General features: G+C 44.2%; 1 protein-coding gene across 2 annotated transcripts in view; it reads right to left on the reverse strand.

The window, feature by feature from the left end:
• Nucleotides 1–12,383: 12,383 nt before the first annotated feature.
• The window catches only part of KIF16B (kinesin family member 16B), a 249,667-nt gene continuing 243,524 nt past the window's right edge, over nucleotides 12,384–18,526 (reverse strand). For both annotated transcript variants that reach the window (XM_080931299.1, XM_080931298.1), the window contains one exon: nucleotides 12,384–13,641. In XM_080931299.1, the coding sequence (XP_080787425.1) occupies nucleotides 13,483–13,641 (159 nt within the window). In that variant the 3' untranslated portion in view covers nucleotides 12,384–13,482. The remainder of the gene's footprint in view (nucleotides 13,642–18,526) is intronic.

Below are 18,526 nucleotides of genomic sequence, written 5' to 3' on the forward strand. Positions count from 1 at the left end.
TTTTAAGGATGGGAACTGTCAATTCTTAGCTCTTCCCACCCCCACATGAACAAGATAGGTTCTTTTTTTTTTTTTTTTTTTTTTTTTTTTTTTTTTTTTTGTGAAGACCTGGCTGTCCTAGAATTTACTCTGTAGATCAGGCTGGCTTTGAATTTAAAGATCTACCTGTTTAAAAACAGGATTAAAAGTGTGCACCACTACTGAAGGCCCCAACTTTGATTTTTAATATGAGCAAGAACTAATGATCTTTGGAAAGCAGCTATGCTCAACCATTATAATGCTCACACAACTAATTCCTCTTATTATTAACTTATGTGTCTTTTATGATTCCTTTTGTGTTCTTGATTCTTCTTTTATACCTAACCCTCAAGAAGAATGTAATGTTAGCTCAAACAGACCATGTAGTGGGGGGAGGGGTGTGTCTGCTATTCCACTTCATAAATAGTTTGATGCTAATAAACAACACCCATATGTCAGACTGAGGTTCTAAGCAACATTCAAGCTAAATTGGTCCTCTTCATACAGTTTTAAACTCCATGACCTACAAGTAGAGACTAAGACTTATAACACATGTGTGGCCTCCACTTGTTGTAGGCAAACAATACTTTTTGATGTGAAAGTTTATATTAAATATAGTGGTTGTCAACTGAGGATGCTCTCAACTTGTGGGAAGATCTTCCTATGAAATTTTAATTCTTTAATTTAAGATGGGATGTCCTACACGGAGGAAGTCATTAAAGCTGCACGAAGCAAACCGAAACAAGCCCAGAATAACTTATCATGACAGGACTGACTTAGGTGGTTATCGCTCAAGGTTTCTACAGGAGAGAAACAAAGAGACTCACTTGTAGCTTCAGCCTTACCTCGAAGCTATATATACCTGGGGGCACAGGGAGCCTAAGGACTGCTAAGCACAGATGGAGACCACGTGTAACCATGGGGAATGGCCAGGCACCAGCAGATGGGAAGAGAAGAGATAATGTGTGTGGGACCATCTATCATGTCCAAATGTGTCCTTGGCTTCTCCTGTGTATTACAGTTAACCACCAAGAGAGCCCGAGAGCCGCTCTCTCCCTTTTATTCTTGCATAGATAAGGACATCAACCTGAATAGTATGAGATGCAAAGAAAATCCCTGGTCCTAATATCCCTTCAAGCCAAGCGACTTCAGAATGCTCCTGATTTTGAAAATGGGATGGCTTGTCATGTAGTGACCTGGATTATGTGGCATCTTCCTGGGGTCTAGAGAAAGACCTGTCTTCTAACAGGATAGTTGTGCAATAAATTGTAGGGATTTTGCACTGAGAGGCAGAGATGATAAGTCTGGATGAGCCTATGTGGGTTCTAGTCCAGCTTTTCCCCTGAGATGACATAATTGACCATGAAAGAAGAGGATTGTAGGGGAGGGGTGTGGTTGCAGAGCATCCCTGGGAGTGCACCCATGAGCTAGACATCAGACTTCACTCTTTCAGTTTCCATCAGCATTTCCTCTTTCTTTCTTGCCTTCCCCCATTTTCCTCCTCCCTTCCCTATAGTTTTTAAGAACTACATTCTGTGTAGTGCTAGTAGGTTTTGTTTCTACTGCAGCCACTTCCATTCCCATCTCTGACAAAGAAGTTAATAAACAAGAATCTATGATCCCATGACTTGGGCATTTTTGAACAACAACAACAAAAACCTGTTTCGTTATTAACGCGTGAAATGATCTCATGGGGCTGGAGAGATGGCTCAGCAGTAAAGAGCACTGACTGCTCTTCCAGAGGACTGGAGCTCCCCAGCACCCACGAGCAGCCAGCAAGTCAGAACTCCAATTTGAGGGGATGCAATGGCCTCAGCAAAAAAATAAATAAATAAAAATAGAAATAAATCAATCTCAAAAATAACAATATTAAAGGTCTCACTGTCATAATGTAGTGTGTGGATTTTCAAGAATGACATGTATTATGTAGTTGGCCAAAGCATGTGGGCTTCTGAAGACAGTGTTTTATCCAACTACTCATAGAGCAAGCCCCTGCTTCTGGTAGTCCTTTTATTACCACCCCTATGCCTACATCTTTTGGCTTGGGGGAATTATCGGAGAGGTCTAGGTGTCTATGCTAGAATGTAGAAAGTGGGTCCTTAAATTTGCTCAAAGATCTTCCATGTTTTACAAATCCCTTACTTCTAATCTAGAAATTAGTATAAAAGAGAAGTTCTATACTGAAGTAAAAAGATGACTTTTATATACTTATGTTTTACATTTTGTGTATCACAGATGACTCAATTATTTTAAAAATTGGCACATGGTATTTCCATAAGCAATTTTCGCCGGACTTAAGGGACAGAGGAATTCTAATGTGTACTCTGGGAGTTCTAATGTGGAAATAGAGGTTTATTCAGCACTTCTAGGTAATACACATCAGCATATTGAGCTTATCCTCAGTTGCAGGCTTCATATTTTTAACTATCTGTAAGAAACACAGACACCCGTTGTGTAGAGAAATGTTTCAGGAACACAACTAAGTTATCAGTTCCCCTCAGATCAGCACCTCAGGACAGAGACCCCCGCAGATCAGCACCTCAGAATGCAGTTCCCTGGCCTGCCTAGTTTGTTCTTATATATAGGAATGGCTAATAAAATGACATATCTCACTCATCATGAAAGTTCTGGGAATAGTGTTTTCACCAGTGCCAGAACTGTGGCTCAGGGTTCTAAGATGACCAAATGAAAGCCATCAGTCATCCCAAGGCTGTACTCAGATGGTACACATTTCACCTCTGCTATGGGCATCTGAAGCATCAGTTCAGAAGGTTTGTTCCAGAGAGCATGCTGCGTGACTCAACTCAGCATGGGCGTGACTTCCTGTATTTCAAGCACCTTCCAATCACATTAGCTCTTCTTATGGGTCAGATCAGATGCTCAGGGGGGAAGCAGGCTTAGGATATGTTTGGAGAGTTAGCATCTTCAGCGATTTTATCATCTGGTAGAGACCAAGAGTCAGTCTATGTTGTAGTCTCTAGAATCACCAGACACCACCTTTGTCCATGTTCACAGAGATAAACTTGGGAGACTTCCATCTTTCCTCTCCAGGGTCTAAGCCTAGCCTAGCAACTCGGGATACAGTTCACTGGCCTTTAGAGAAGCAGCCCCCTCAGCAGGTTTACTGGCTCAAGAGGCCTGGAAATGTGGTGTTTGCATGTTGCAGGCCAGGCCTCAGCAACTCACTCAAACATTAAACTGCCCTAGGTTGGTGCCCTGAAAACATTTCAAATGGTTCTAAGTGAAGAACGTTGTCTTGGAGAATCTGAACAGACTTAACTGAAGCTATTGGAAGACTTTAGACTTAAATTAGGAGGGATAAAGTTAAAGTTAGTAGTAAGGGGGTGGCAGAAAGAGGGGAAGAAAAAGGGGAGAGAGAGGGAGGGAGAGAGAGTGAGGGAGAGAGAGGGGGAGGGATGGAGGGATGGAGGGAGGAAAGGGGAGGGAGGGAGGGAGAGAGAGATTCTCTTTTGGGTGACAGCTTTGGTCTACCAAATGCAAATCCTTTTTTAATGCGACTAGACAGAGTTCAGGTTTTCTTATCCACAGTACCTACCTAAGACAATTTCTTCAAAAGTGTGTGTGTGTGTGTGTGTGTGTGTGTGTGTGTGTGTAGCTTATCTAATGCAAGAATATACACTGATAATATAATAAAGCTTTATTATTCAGCTCTCAACTCTGACCCCTCTGGGATACTCTATTAGCCCCCGAAATCTCTCATGGCTAGGATGCCTTAGTGATCCTTTACTCAAGAGACTCCACAGTCTGGGTTTCAATTCTAGTTCAGGGTGGAATAGCAGAGAGAAAGAATAGCAAGGAGAGAGAAATGCTGGGGTGTCCAGGAAACTAACTGCAAGCCTGAGGGGTCAAAGAAAGGGTGGAAGGAAGGCCTGATAGGCTTCCATTTCATAACTGACCAGGTGACTCACCTGCCAAGACTGCTGAGAGTCAGGAGCTGGACTCATCTAGTGGATAAACTATACTGAAGGACCCTTGTACTTGCCTTATCCCGCATCTGTTTCATTGCTAGTAAACCTAGGCCATCCCATTACAAATAAATGTCTGGCTGAGAATCCCTGCCTGATCCTCCGCCAAACCATACCCTCATCTCCCTCCAAAGTCTGATTTCACGCTCCAATGTGCCATGACCATCCCCTAGGCTGGGCCCATCTGGCTGTGGTTTCTAGTTTCCAGACTTCCTAGAAACAGAACTGGCTCTCTTCTTCCATGTCCTGCACATGCACACACACACACACACACACACACACATCTGGACTGTCTGGGCGCCTCAGGTCTGCGGCAGGAAGACACTCTAATGCATTTAGGAGTCTGAGAGAAGCTCCCATCTTGGGGACTAGAGTGCTCAGGTTGCAGTTGGGAAGATAGATCCATGGATTCTGACTTCCTCATTCCTCCTCAGCCTCTTTGGGCTCTGCTTTGGGCCAGTCACTGTTAGAAGGCAGCATACTTCTTTCCCTCTTCAAATTGGAGCCACATTAGAAGTTCACACCATAAAACCTTGCTAATGTCCCCGCCGTGGATGCATATTCTTGCTGTCTTCCACTGACCTGCATCCCTGAGGACCCTCCCTCCTCTAGTCTCTTGCTAAGAAGCAGCTTGAAGACTTAATACTCATTCTAGAATAATAAATCAAGCATCCCGGTGCCTCCCTAAAACGCACCCAGCGATTCTACAAGATAACCAGCGGTCTCGCACTCACTACCCAGGAGAGCCTAAGCAGGCAAGAAACATGGAGCCTTGTTGTCCAAGAACTCACACCTGGTATGGAGTCAGCCAGGGCATGAAAGTGACCAGACAGTTGTTATATGCCAAGACTATTTCCCCAAGATCAGGGTCTGGCCTAACCTTTAACCCCAGGCTTTCTTAACTTGGCTCTTGCAGACCATGCAGCCCCTGAACATTGGCCCCTGTTGACCCCAGCAGACCTGGGTCATATCTCTGGGTCTCACTCCTGGTGCTTAGAGCAACACAAAGAGCCCCCTTCCCTCCCTGCCACTTTCCTAGTGAGTTTGTCCTTGTGGCTGCAGGTGAATTGCAATATCCCTTGTGCATCTCCTATGTCTCCAAAAGTGAACACTTTAGATGCAGGAGTAAGATATGGGAGAGATTAGAATGGGAGTCCATTAAGGCGAACCCCTATAATCCATGGATCAGTGCAAGTGTGGGGTCAACCTGATCTACAGAATAAGTTCCAAGCCATCCAGAGCTACAAGGTGAAGAGAAACCCTGCCTCAAAAAGTCAACAAGGTCAACAGACTATCACAGCAAAAAGGCTGTACATCTCTTCCTCTTGTGCATGCTCCTGAGCCCTTAATGGTTTTTGAGAAATAGCTCTTTTTGGGTTCTGAGGCTCAAAACACTCATTCTAGGACTCTTAAGGTCAGTGCCAGGGATGTCATGGTTGAGCATGCCTCTCATGAAGATAAGCAGAAAAGTAATTTCTCAAGTGAATAGCACTTCAAGTCACTTCAGCAGAACAGAAGAAGTCGCCCACCTTAAAGGATAGTGTGTGGGAATTAGCAGTGACTCAGTACAGAGTAATAGGGTACTAGTGTACCCTCAAAAAGAACACAAAAACGACTGAATTAATCAATAGCATAGTAACACTGGCCTCCAAACTTCAGCCTATAAAGCTTACTCCCCCGACAGATGTTCTAGAAATATCCTCATCTCATGCCCCTGGGGCATATCCAAACCGCTTGTCTTGCCCCACATGGCTGAGGAATTGGAGCGAATCCTTCCTGATTCATTTTTTCTGAGTCATCAAACAGCTTTCTAGAAGGAAGAATAAAAAAAAAAATCTACTATTATTTTGCTTCAGGAAGGGGTGTTTTGGTATTTTGGTTCCTTTTCTTTTCCTTCTTCCCTTCTCCTTAAAAAAGGAGGGGGGGGGGGAGGCCATAGTATAGTGGCCCAGCAGTTAGACAATAGCTACAGTACACACAGTGCTAGTCCATAGCTTCTGACTTCTGAACAGTCTGACAACTGGGGAGAGTCAGGTCCTGGCTTCAGGTGAAGTGGAAACTCAGCATGTTCATTAGTAAAACTTCCGTCCAAATTTCAAACGTACCCTCTTCTGTTCTGCTCTGGGCCTGCAGGGCTGGCACATGCCAACCTTAATTCTGCTCTGCCAGCTGCTCCCTGGGAAGCTTTGCCAAGGCCTGGAACTAGAGGGGGTTGAGAACCTGCTCCTCTGTCTATCCCCAGCATACCAGCAACACTGTCTACTTCCTTTTCCCAGGGATTTCCTGTTTCCGGCACCTGCCCCACTTCCTCCCCCTGGTGGTGTCAGCAGAACATGAAAGACAGCATTTGGACCCAGTGTGCTGCTGGTTTGTATTTATCAAAAAGTTACATTTTGTCTTCACCCTTGGAGATGCAGCAGCCCCTGGGGGAGGGCACAGCAAATTCCCTCTCTCAAATTAGAAGGCAGTACCAGTGCTATTTTCCCACTCGTGACATTGTTGCTAAACTCCCTTCCCAGAGAGAGACCTAAGCAACATGTAACCCTTCTCCTAAGGACCCAGTGACAAACCGAAGCATGAGACAACCAAGTCTATTGGAAGGAACAGATGAGTTTATTGGCTTTCCTTAAACAGAGGGGTAAGGGGTTTCTTACAGGGGTGTGGCCATTTGTTCCCAAATCTGGGAAGGCTTACTCAGCAGAAACAGCATGAGGACTTCCCTAATAGCTGCATAGATGGACACACACACACACACACACACACACACACACACACATCCTTTCCCAGGCAATCCAGGGCAATTTAGGTAAGAAGCAGTTGGATGTTCAGGGAGCAGAAAGGGGAGGATGAGAGTTAGAAATTGTCAACAAGCCTATCCGGGCCAATCTCTTGTCAAGTGGGCAAAGCTGAAAGCCCCAGCAAGGCAGTTGGGTGGTATGGAAGGCAGTTGTTCCTATGCCTCTCCTCTGTGGTGTTGGCATTCATCACTGTGGGTTTTCCCTCCATGGTCCTAAGTCTTAATGTTCCAGCCTTTCCCTGACTCGAGGGAAGGCAGCTGCTAATGGCGGTTCCCACCTCTGTGACACAGTGGAGGTCTCTACCTCCTTTTTTCCAGCTAGCTATAAATCATTCAAAAATTCTTTTATGAAAATAACTGGTGTGAGTTCTATATCCTGCCTCCCCAGGACTGACACACTCAGGATTTTCCTCCAATCTAGACGGTAGCAGGGGTCCTGCAGTTAACACAAGACTCGGGTCCCAATTAGCTCTTTCACTTGAGTGAGTCATAACCCCCTTTGAGCCATTTAGCCTTCAGTAAAACTGCAGACACTTTACTTCGGAGATGGTGACTGCAGGCAGAGCACCGCAGTCCTCCATGAGCTCTCACAGGGCCATCTGAGTCCCCGTGCTGGAGCCGGTCTCTCGGTCACATCTGAACTCTATTAAGCCCACAACTGGAGCCTGGAGCCTGGAGCTAGAACATATCTAAGGCTCTTTGTCACCCTCCCATTACCAGCCAGGTACAAAGTTGCTCTGCTTATGATCTGGGGTTGTCACTAGACTTTGAAGAATGTCTGTGGTGGTTCGAATGTGCTTGGCCCATGGGAAATGGCACTATTAGGAGGTGTGGCTTTATTGGAGGAGAAATCGCCTTGTTGCAGGAAGTATGTCACTGTAGGGGTGGGGTTTGAGGTCTCTTCATATGTTCAAGTTCCACCCAGTGTGGAAGAGAGGCCCCTTCTCCTGGCTGCCTGCAGAAGACAGTTTCCTCTGAATGCCTCTGGATGAAGATGTAGAACTCTCGGCACCTCTAGCACCATGTCTGCCAGCACACTGCCATGATTCCCATGAACTCTGAAACTATGAGCCAGCACCAATTAAATGTTTCCCTTTAGAGGAGTTGCCTTAGTCATGGTGTCTTGTCACAGCAGTGAAAACACCGACAATGTCCCAATGTCCCACCACGTGATATAATCTCTATCTCCAGTGCAGCCAGATTCAGTGATGTCTGTCACTTAATGGCAGAGCTTTCACTGGTAGAGTCCAACAATAACTCCCCCCCCCCCCGCTTGCACCAAGCATCACAGGGTAGGACAGTGCTTTTCAACCTTCCTAGTACCGCAGTACGTTTCATAAATATAGTTCCTCATGTTGTGAGCCCCGGCCATAATATAGTTTTCATTGCTACTTTATTACTGTAGTTTTGCGACTGTTATGAATTGTACTGTAAACATTTGATATGTAGGATATCTACATATCTTTCCCCCTCCTACACACATGCATACTGCAGGAGAGAACTGGGGAGGTAGCCATTACATGGTTTTACATAGGAGACTTCAAATAGGTAACATCTTAAAAACTACCAACCAAACTGCATTGTAAAAATAGTTCCCTATACAGCCACAATCCAATAGTTGTTTAATGTTTCTTTCCTGGGAAAGACTCTCTCCCACTCCAAATGGGTAAAGGCATGTGAGGCAGAGGAGAAAGATGTCGCACTGAGGACCTGGCTTCAGGTATTTGGTAGGGAACTGTCTCAGTGGTACTGGTGTTTCTCATAAGATGCACATGTGGACAATACTCGTTCTAGCAAACTCTTCAAATAAGGTTTCCCTCGGGTACACTCAAGTCCCCATTCTCAAGGGAGCTCTGTGCTCTTTGGACAAAAGTTCTTCCATAAAACAAAACCAGATCTCTGTGCATAAGCTTACCCCAGACTAACATTGTCAGGCAAGGGAAACAGTCTCCAAATCTAAATATGACCTCTTCCCACCTGAAAGGGACAATTGTTCAGTGAGTGAATTACCTTGCACCTGGGGGCCTGCATTCTGTTTTTATACTCATTGAAAGAAAGCTTAAAACACACTCCAAAGAAGTTTTATAAGACAGCACCCCCTCCTCTCCTTTTTCATGGCTTCTAGCTTATGTTTTTAGGAGAAGAGCTGGTAAGAGTTTAGACAGCAACCCAAGTGCAAATTAACCAACAACAAACTTAATTTCACAAACTGTTAATATTCACTGTGATTATTTTCTCTCAAGATAGTTCTGGCAGCTTTGAAGGAACAGCTGCCGCCTTCCCTCCCCCTTCCCTCTTTTTCTTCCTTCCTCCCTTTCTACAAGACTGGGAAGGCAGAATTCTCAGGAACAGCAAAGCCGCAGGCAGTTCTTTCCTGAGCTGTTCCCAGGCACAACTGTGAGCAAGACACACATGGCTGATCATCAGCCACACAGGAATGTGTGGCACTTGCAGTAAAGCTACAGCTTTCAAGCATTGAGGTGGTTTAAATGCAGGCTTCCTGTATACGCCGTTCTTCTGGGTTTCCCTTCTGGAGACTGGCTTCTTTCTTCCTGGTGACCTGCCTCCATGTAAGCACACAGCAGCACTCAGCTCTTTCCTTCTCCGTTCCCACTGTGTCCCTAGTACACTATCCTACTTTGATGCTGGGGGAGAGATGGCTGGCCCATCTCTTTGTACACATATCCTGCCATACGAATGGGAAAGTGTGTCATGTGGTCAGGCTATGTTTTATCCTAAGTTACTCCATACTGGACAAACCCGTGGAGTTTCAGGCAGTGCCTTGCCTGAAGATGCTCTTCTCTTTTCTTCTCCTCTCCTCTCCTCTCCCCTCCCCTCCCCTCCCCTCCCCTCCCCTCCCCTCTCCTCTCCTCTCCTCTCCCCTCCCCTCCCCTCCCCTCCCCTCCCCTTCTCTCCCCTTCCCTTCCCTTCTCTTCCTTCCCTCTTCTATTTTCTCTTCTTTCCCCCCTCCCTTTATTCCTCCCTCCCATTCTCTTTCCTTAAGTTCTCCCTATGTAGACCTGGCTGACTTAAAACTTGCCATGTAGAAAAATGGCTTTGTACTCATAGACATCCACCCACCTCTGCCTCCTGAGTACCGGGATTACTTTGAGTGCTAGGAGACTCCATTTTGAGGAAGAAGGCTGGCTACCGGCACTGGGTAGACCCAGAAACTACATCATCTATTAGGCACCACCCATCTGAGTGATTCATGGAAGTAGAAAGGGAGTCATCCTCTTGGTTTATTGGCATAATGGAGGCTATAGAGCCACATGGGTGAATGACAGAGCTCAGGTTCAGCAGCTTATTGGACACACAGAAAATGGTGAACCCCACAAAATGATGAATAGCTAACACTGTCATGGTATGACCCAGGACAAACTATCTTCTGACACTTGTGCATACCCCAAAGACTGTTGAGCAGAGGGCTTCCCTACACATTTTTGGAGCTTTATCTTGGTGTTGTTTTCTGCTGTTGATGTGGACCACTTGACAGCCTGCCCATCCATCCATCCTCCCACCCCTTCCCGGCTGCAGACCTAGTCTGGCCTTCGATGTTAACTCCAGAAGGTGCTTCCTCAGGGCACTGGTCTGAGTCTTTATCAATACAACCTCTGCCCACTTCTGAACTCTTCTAGTGTTTTTTAACTTGTATTCATTCTGTAAGGATATGCATACATACAGACATCTAGATATATTTACTGTGTGCTTATGAATTAACATTAAGATAGGAATAAAATAACCCATATTTGACTCAGCCAGGCAACCACAGTACACCAGGATTATATGACAAGTTGCTATCTTTGAAACCATTAACCCTGTGAAGTTACTGTTAGTCAATACATTGTAGAAGGATCTAAGTATGTCTGTTACTGGCATACCATGTTCTCGCAATGCAAAACTCATATTGACATTCCACAAAGGTAAAACCCAGAACAGCAAAGATGTCCTGATCTGAGGTTGGGAGCTGAAGCTTCAAAGCATCTCTCCTTGGAGCAGTAGACATCCTCTGGGCTCATCCGTGTGCTAACCTCTGCCTAGATTGTGAAAGTCCCGTGTAGAGCCTGTGGGGGCTGACCAGAAGCCGGGCAGAGCATAACCAGCTCTTATTTACACAAAAATGTTAAATTTCTACACAAAAATTTAGATAGAAAATGACGTCAGATTCAGGAATCTGTTCAATCATTTGTACATCATGACCTGAGATGCCGATAGGCCCTCAGTCACTGGTGAGTCAGCATGACTCACACTGCGCTCATCACCTGCCTAAATTAGCCTCAAGGTTGAATTTGAACCTCATTCAGAGATGACAAGGTCTGCATGGGAGCCAGACTGAAGGCCACTATCCTGTGATTTTAAACAAGTATTGATTTTGTAAACGATATCTAGAAAGGCGTGCCACCTACTTTAAAAAAGAAGGTCCCCGGATTTGTCCAAGTGGCAACAAAGGGTAAGAGGATGATTTGTCACTCTGAACTGTGATAGTGGCCACTTGGTATCAGGGATGCCTGAAAGCACAGTGCTGCATACATACTTGCGGATTACCTTTCTTCTATGTCTTTAATCTAGTCCATTTTGTCAGCAAGGACCTATCATCAACCCAAGAGGAACTCCATGCATTCTGGGGTTGGAATTCTTCACTTGTTTTCCAACTTCCCCTCAGGTCTTATTCCTATTCAGCAGCCTCTGTGTCAGATGGGAAACATGCAGTTCATACATGCACACGCAAGCAACTTTAGCTGGACCAACTGGAATAATTCATCTCCTGCTGGAACTATAGGTCCAAGTGGAAGCTACATCTCAGAGAATAGCTTTGTTTTCAGATGGTCTGGGTACAGGGAGTGACTTGTCCATGCATTTGCTAGCTTTAGCAAGAGCTACTCAGTACTAGGGCTCTGAGCGCTGTCATGCATTTGATAAGAGAAAGATCCTCTTATGATTGTCCTTCACAGACATACTCTTTACTCTTGCCAGAGAGCATGTATAATTTCAACGAAATGCTCACCAAGTGCCCACCCTTTAATATAGGTCCCAGAGGGTGAGAGAAAGATTACCTGGTCAGTTGAAATTTTTTTTTTTTTTAACTCAAGCAAATGAGGGATAGTTTTCAGCACTTAGACTTCTTTAAAATAAATGACCTGTGGTTAATTTATCATCTCCCAGTTTTTATCCTTTAATCTTTGGTTTTAAATACTTGATAGCAATTGCTATGAAACCTAGGCCTATAATCAAGACTGGAGAGAGAAGCACATCCTTCTGGGGCAATTAAATAAAGAGTCTATTTTATTTTTTCATGCTAAGCTATGATATTTAATTAATGGGATATCAGTCCCCTCCTTATAGGGATTGCTGCATCTTTCAAAGTTCTTGTGAGGTTGGAGAGATCAGCTGTACGGGCATGTTCTAGAAGACTGAATGCAAGCATGTTTTGCTATCCATTCACTTCTGACTTCAATCATAATTGCATTTTCTGCAACATAAATGCTAAAGTATACAATATGCATCTTTCTAAACACATCAGATCAATTGTTAAATAGACCAGTAGGAATGATCATATTACAAACTTAAACTGAGTTACAGGGTAGAGCACATGACTTCATTTAATATTGATAGCAGCTCAATTTAACAGTTACAAAAGTAAACACCTTTAATAAATTTGGTGTGTACGATCATATAGCTTATATACTATTGTACAGGAGTGTATACATATAAATCTATATGTGGACTTATGTACATTTCAATATATACGACATATTTTTCCTACTCACAATTTTCTTTTCATGACAGAAGCAGTTTCATTGTACACAGATGTGAAATGCTACGTTATGTCCTGAGTAATTGAGAGATTATTAATAAACTACTGAAAATCCTCTTTTTTAAGTTATTGATCCTGAAGATTCTGTACTAAAACATGAAAAAAAGGATATTTAAAAGATTGCATCCAGCTTTGCACTTGTTTTATGCAGAAAAAGCTAAAAAATGGACAACAGCCATTGAGGTTTGAGAAAATGCCCTCAGATATTGAAGGTTGAACAATGTCTTATTTGTAGGGTGTCTGCGTGTTTTAAGTAATGTTGACTACATCCGATTTGTCAGGCATGGAAGACTCTTCTCATGATTGGCCACAGACCCTTTTCCTGAACAGGACGTTTTATGTAAATGTCAGTATTTAGATATTATTAAGTCCAAACCCAAATGAATAAAACAATATGACATAACTTAAAACATCTTTGAAATCTAGCCAGCCACATGGAAGGAGTATAAAAAACAAGCACATTTTGGTGAGAAAGGAAACCAGATGAAAGTCACTTAAGGGTGGTCTGGTAAGCCACCCACAATGGAAAGTCCCATGTTGGCTTGGCTCTAGGAGCCCCCAGATAAGCCACACATCCATCCTGCCACAAGGAACTGACTCGCTGCACAATGAGAAGAAAGTACTATGGGAAAGGCCACGGTCAAGTGCAGAGGTACAGTAACAACTGTCAATCAGGGTTGCCCTTGGCAGGCAAGCATCCCACTCCCAAACTCAGGCACTAGATATGGTGTGTGAGGTGGTCTGGGCTGGCTGCTGCATGTTGCCACAACAGGAGGAGGCAGGCTGGGGTCCTGGTGTGGGAGTCCACTCTGCATCACAGTCAGTTTGAGAAGGCACTGTGTTGGTGGTTCCTTGTCGCCACAGCTCTACCCTGTCCCATGGCTGCTGTAGTCAAAGACTCCTTTCTTGAAGAATGGTGAGAATTCACAAATGGTGTGCTTGGACAGGGTCAGCCCCACTTTGTTGATGTGAAGGGGTGATGTCTCGGACTGGAGCATCACATTGAAAAACTCCCTGAGGTATTTCTGAGAAGAGACAAGAATGAAGAATATGGTCAAGACAGTGCTAGAGTAAAGGAGAGGAGAGAAACTGTCCAGTGTTCCACAGACCTGCATAAACACTTAGTTCATAAATTATACCAAGAGAATGCTCCAGAAGTCCTTGGCCACCATGGCCACTGAAAGCCTGTACAGAGTAAATAGGGCTGTGACATCCAGGCCTACAGTAAAAAGTTCTTTGGCTTAGGTCTCTAATCCACAGAAATGTCACCTGGTGTCTATCTGTAGACAGTGCCATGAGGAATGCCAGTGGTGCTAGCACCGGGGCATTTCCCCTATGACAACTTTACCCTACTTAAAATGCCATTGTCCTCTCAAGCTTCATACTTGGGGGTGGAGGGAGTACGACCATCTGAGCAATGTTAGCATTTGTATCTTCTTTGAATCCTATGTATAAAATAGGATCAGCTCCAAGTACTAATATTTATAGAACATTAAAAAACTTCCATAATCATTATCATCAACAAAATATTCTTCCTAAGGTGAAAGGTCAACTGCTCTGGGCCTTTTATTCTTTCTTTCCTCTTTGGCAGGTGCTCAGCACTTGCCTTTTATAGCACTGAGAGAAGGATGCCTGCAACAGGGCTCTGAGATCTAGGGAGTGAACTCAAACACTGATGTGTGTATTTGGGGAGAAGAGGGTAAACAAGAATAGCTCTGTATTTCAGGTCAGGCAAGTCTTGTTAACAACAGCACATGCACTGTCTCTGTTCACTTAAGAATAGACACAATCCTGGCACAGATGCAGAAATTAAGCATCATTATCCTTGGCTATAACACACAGAAACAGAAGTCTAGAAGGAGAGCAGTGGCTCCCACCTAGGGGCTGCGGCTCACAGCCCATCAGGTACTGTGTATGCGGAGAAATGGTAAAGGTGTGAAAGGCAGGAAAGATATAGGGCCCTAGGACAATGAATTATTTGGGCCCTGCTAGATGAGCCTTAGCTGTCCTTTGAAAGAAGTCATTTAGGCCAAAGAACTTTGTTAGCTTTGCTTAAAATTAATGGCAAGAGCTAAAGCAACCTCCAGATAGCATTTCCATTAACTTCTGACTTTGTAGCCTTTAGAGCAGTAAAGCTGAATCGGCAGAGGTAAACTGCACACTCCTTTTCTATTGTTTTCTGCCAAGGGTAGGGCCTCCAGTGTGCACATGCCAGCACTCGTGCACCGAACTACACTCTCGGACCTTAAACTACACTTACCCAAGACAAAACACCTGCAGCACCACAGAAGTTTCTGGAGACCCCTGATTTGGTTTGGTCTTCACATTCTCCCCAGAACGATACTTTTTTCTTGACACACACATTGAGGAAACTGCTACTGGGGTAAACAAGAGGCTGGTCATCAAGCACAAAGGCTCAATAAGAAGAAGTTTTCACTAAAGCCTGGTTTCCTGGCTCTGTAATTCTAGTTTACAAATCTCAGGAAAGTTCCACCCCCACTCCTCAAAAGAACTTTGAATTTAAAACTAGTGAAGGTAAGAAACTACCTAAAATTGAGTGAGAAGAACAAAAAAGTCAAAAGTAAACTTGACTTAAATTTTCCTAATTGAGGAGACTGTGAGAATTTGCTGGATAAACCGAAGGTACTGGTGTTACAGACACTTGAGCAGACAAGGTTACAGCCATGCATGTGGGTTCTCATCACTTGAGCACATATACAGTGCTTTATCCACTGAGTCATTTCCCCAGCTCTGTTTTGGTTCTCTCTCTCTCTCTCTCTCTCTCTCTCTCTCTCTCTCTCTCTCTCTCTCTCTCTCTCTCTCCTTCTCTTTGACAAAAATGGCAGTTGACAATGGTGCAAAGACAGCTTTATCTACAAACTGTAAAAGCTCAGAATCCACATGTACAAAAATGACATTCAATCTCTGTATCTTATTCTCTGAATCACCTCCAAATGGATCAAATACCTTAGTTAAGACCTGAAACTCTAAAATCACTAGAGAAAAATGTAGGGAAGAACACTTCAAGGTACAGGCAGAGTCAGGGCTTTTCTCTAGAGGCATCCAGTTGCTCAATAAACAAAGTCAACAGTAGGCCAATGGGAGGACCCCACAAGAGTAAAATTGTTTTTGTACAGCCACATGGACCGTTGAGTGAAGAGACAGCCTACAGAATGGGAAAATGTCATAGGAAGTTATATATCTGACATTTAACATCTAAAACCTAAGATGAACTCAGGAAAGAAAACAAAATCAACTCAATCAACACATTAGCTAATGAGATGAACATACAATTATCAGGACAGGAACACCAACAGTCAATTAATACCAAAAAGGCACTCAGCTTTGCTAACCATCTGAGAAACCTGAACCAAAACTACACTGAGATTCCATCTTAGTCTGGTCACAACAACAGCTCTTAAGAAAACAAATAACAATCGCTGGCACGAATGTGGGCCGAAGGGAAGCCTGATATGACACTGGTGGCAATGTACCTAATCAGCCACCATGGACAGCAGATTTCTAAACTAACAGCAGACCTACGTGAGCCAGCCATTTCACCTCTCAGTATTTACCTACAGGATGCCAAGTCTACACATCACAAGACATTTGCACATCAACGCTCACAGCAGCACCAATGAGCTAAATTCCTGAACCAGACTCTGTCCCACAACAGAGGAACGGATATAGAAAATGAGGACTACACACAGACTGACCTGACATCTGTGAAAAAATTTTTTAAGTGGGGGTAATCGTGTTAAGCTAAAAATGTCAAACAGAGAAAGAGGTGTGTTTTCTCTCATTCCTGGTTCTGAGGTTTTATATAGTATATTAAGTCATAGGTATGTAAGAATGTTGTGTAAGGGGCAAAGGGGATCATGGGAGAGGGTGATAAAAGAAAGCGTAATGGAAATATACTAAAAGTTACATAATGTAAGTGTCCAAAGTGCCAAAAGTGCCAAGCAGAGGGATCTTGAATCAGTTACTTACAGGTGCCATAGAATGATTAAATGAGGGTCCTAGCATCTGATGGCATACCTCCTAACAAGTTGCTGGCCACAGGGGCTCAGGAGGCCCCTCAAACAATACAGGTTATTGCCAATGCTCTAGGTTGCCTGCCAGTGTACACAATATGACTCCATTGCTGGAAACATCACAGGTTAGGCTGTAGAACACAGAGAAATCAAGAAGCTGGAAGTTGATTCCCTGCTGCTAGCTCTCACAGTGCTATTCGGGATGCTCTGGAAGAAAAGTCATCAACAGTGATGCTCAGCTATGGACCCAATGCAGTCAGTATATACCACTGACCAGCCAGCCAAGATGCTCCAAAGGCTGCAATAGTGCCATGAGTATTATGAGGCGAAAACCTTTGTGATTTTTAGGCCAGCTCTTGGGGAGGAAATTGGTGTCTGGTATTGTAAACCTCACCAAGAGCCATGGCTGGGGAGGAAGTAGACCTATTGGAGAAACTACTTTGGTCATTTTGGTAAATAGGTGATTTGTCTATGAAACTGCCTTCTACACATTTCTGTCTATGCCCACAGGTCAGTGTCTCATCTCTGGTTAGTGCTGTAGTTTGGCTTGTGTTGCTGTGATAAACACTATGACCACAAGCATCTTAGGGGAAAGAGGTTTATTTACCTTACAGTTCCCATGTCACAAGGGAAGAAAGTCAGGGTAGGAACTCAAGCAGGAGCTGAAGCAGCAGCAACCATAGAGGAACACTGTATGTGTGTGTATCAACATTAAAAATGTAAGAGCTTGAAGAAGGAGTGGAGTGTATAGAACTCCACACTATATGACATGGTCAGGACGCTCAGCAGCTGTGATTAATCACTTAAAACCTCCAATAAGACTGGGCCCCAACACATTCCATCATCGAATGTGGAGAGGCTCATGAGGCCTCACACCTCCCAGAGGAGTTACAGATAGTTGCTGGGTAACAGAGAAACACTTCATGCAGTGGCATAGTTACTGATAAGCTATCCATACCTTGGTAAATAATCTCTCAACCACATTCCTGTAAGCAATCCTAATTAAACTAATTGGTCCACAGGTAGGTAGGTAGGCAGGCAGGTAGGTAGGCAGGCAGGTAGGCAGGCATGCAGGTAGGTAGGTAGGCAGGTAGGTAGGCAGGCAGGCAGGCAGGCAGGCAGGCAGGTAGGTAGGTAGACAGGCAGGCAGGTAGGTAGGTAGGTAGGTAGGCAGGCAGGTAGGTAGGCAGGCAGGTAGGTAGGTAGGCAGGCAGGTAGGTAGGTGGGTAGGTAGGTGAATGAGAGTATAGATGCTAGATAAATAGATGGGTGATAGATGATAGATGTAGAAGGGAGAGCAGCCCAGTTGTGCCTGAACTGTGCCTGACTTCCATTGTTTCCTGCAGGGACAGAAGGGGCCTTCGAGAAAGGGCATCAGCTTAGTAGCACCTAAGTAGCTTCCTCTTCAGGTGCCCTGTAGACCGAATCAACAGCAGACTGTTTACATCAACCTTGCCTTCCAGATGAACTCTGACAGACTACAAGGCAACTGAAATCCAAGAACAGATGTTGTAGCAACAGTTGTCATAATTAGTTCACAAAGTAGGGTTCCTTTAAAGGGCCAATAAAGTATAATGTTATGTATAATGAGAAGCAATGTTAAAAAAGATAAATAAAAGAAAAAGAAGATATATTGGGGATCCTTCCCCACCACAGCATGGACATTACAAGAGAATTATGAATCTGTTCAAAGTAATAACTTTTCCTCAGACTCAATACCATGGCTTCATGTAACTCAAGACAGAAAGGTCTGATCTGGCCGCCTCTTTACACTGCAGAGCTTTCTCTTGGCAAAACAGACCCTTGCAGAACAGCAGTATGGGCAGCTGCCTCCTTTACCAAGACAGCTGCTGTGATGAGAGACGGCCTGTGGCTA

Source organism: Micromys minutus (genome assembly GCF_963924665.1).
Source record: "Micromys minutus genome assembly, chromosome: 17".
Taxonomy (NCBI): Eukaryota; Metazoa; Chordata; class Mammalia; order Rodentia; family Muridae; genus Micromys; species Micromys minutus.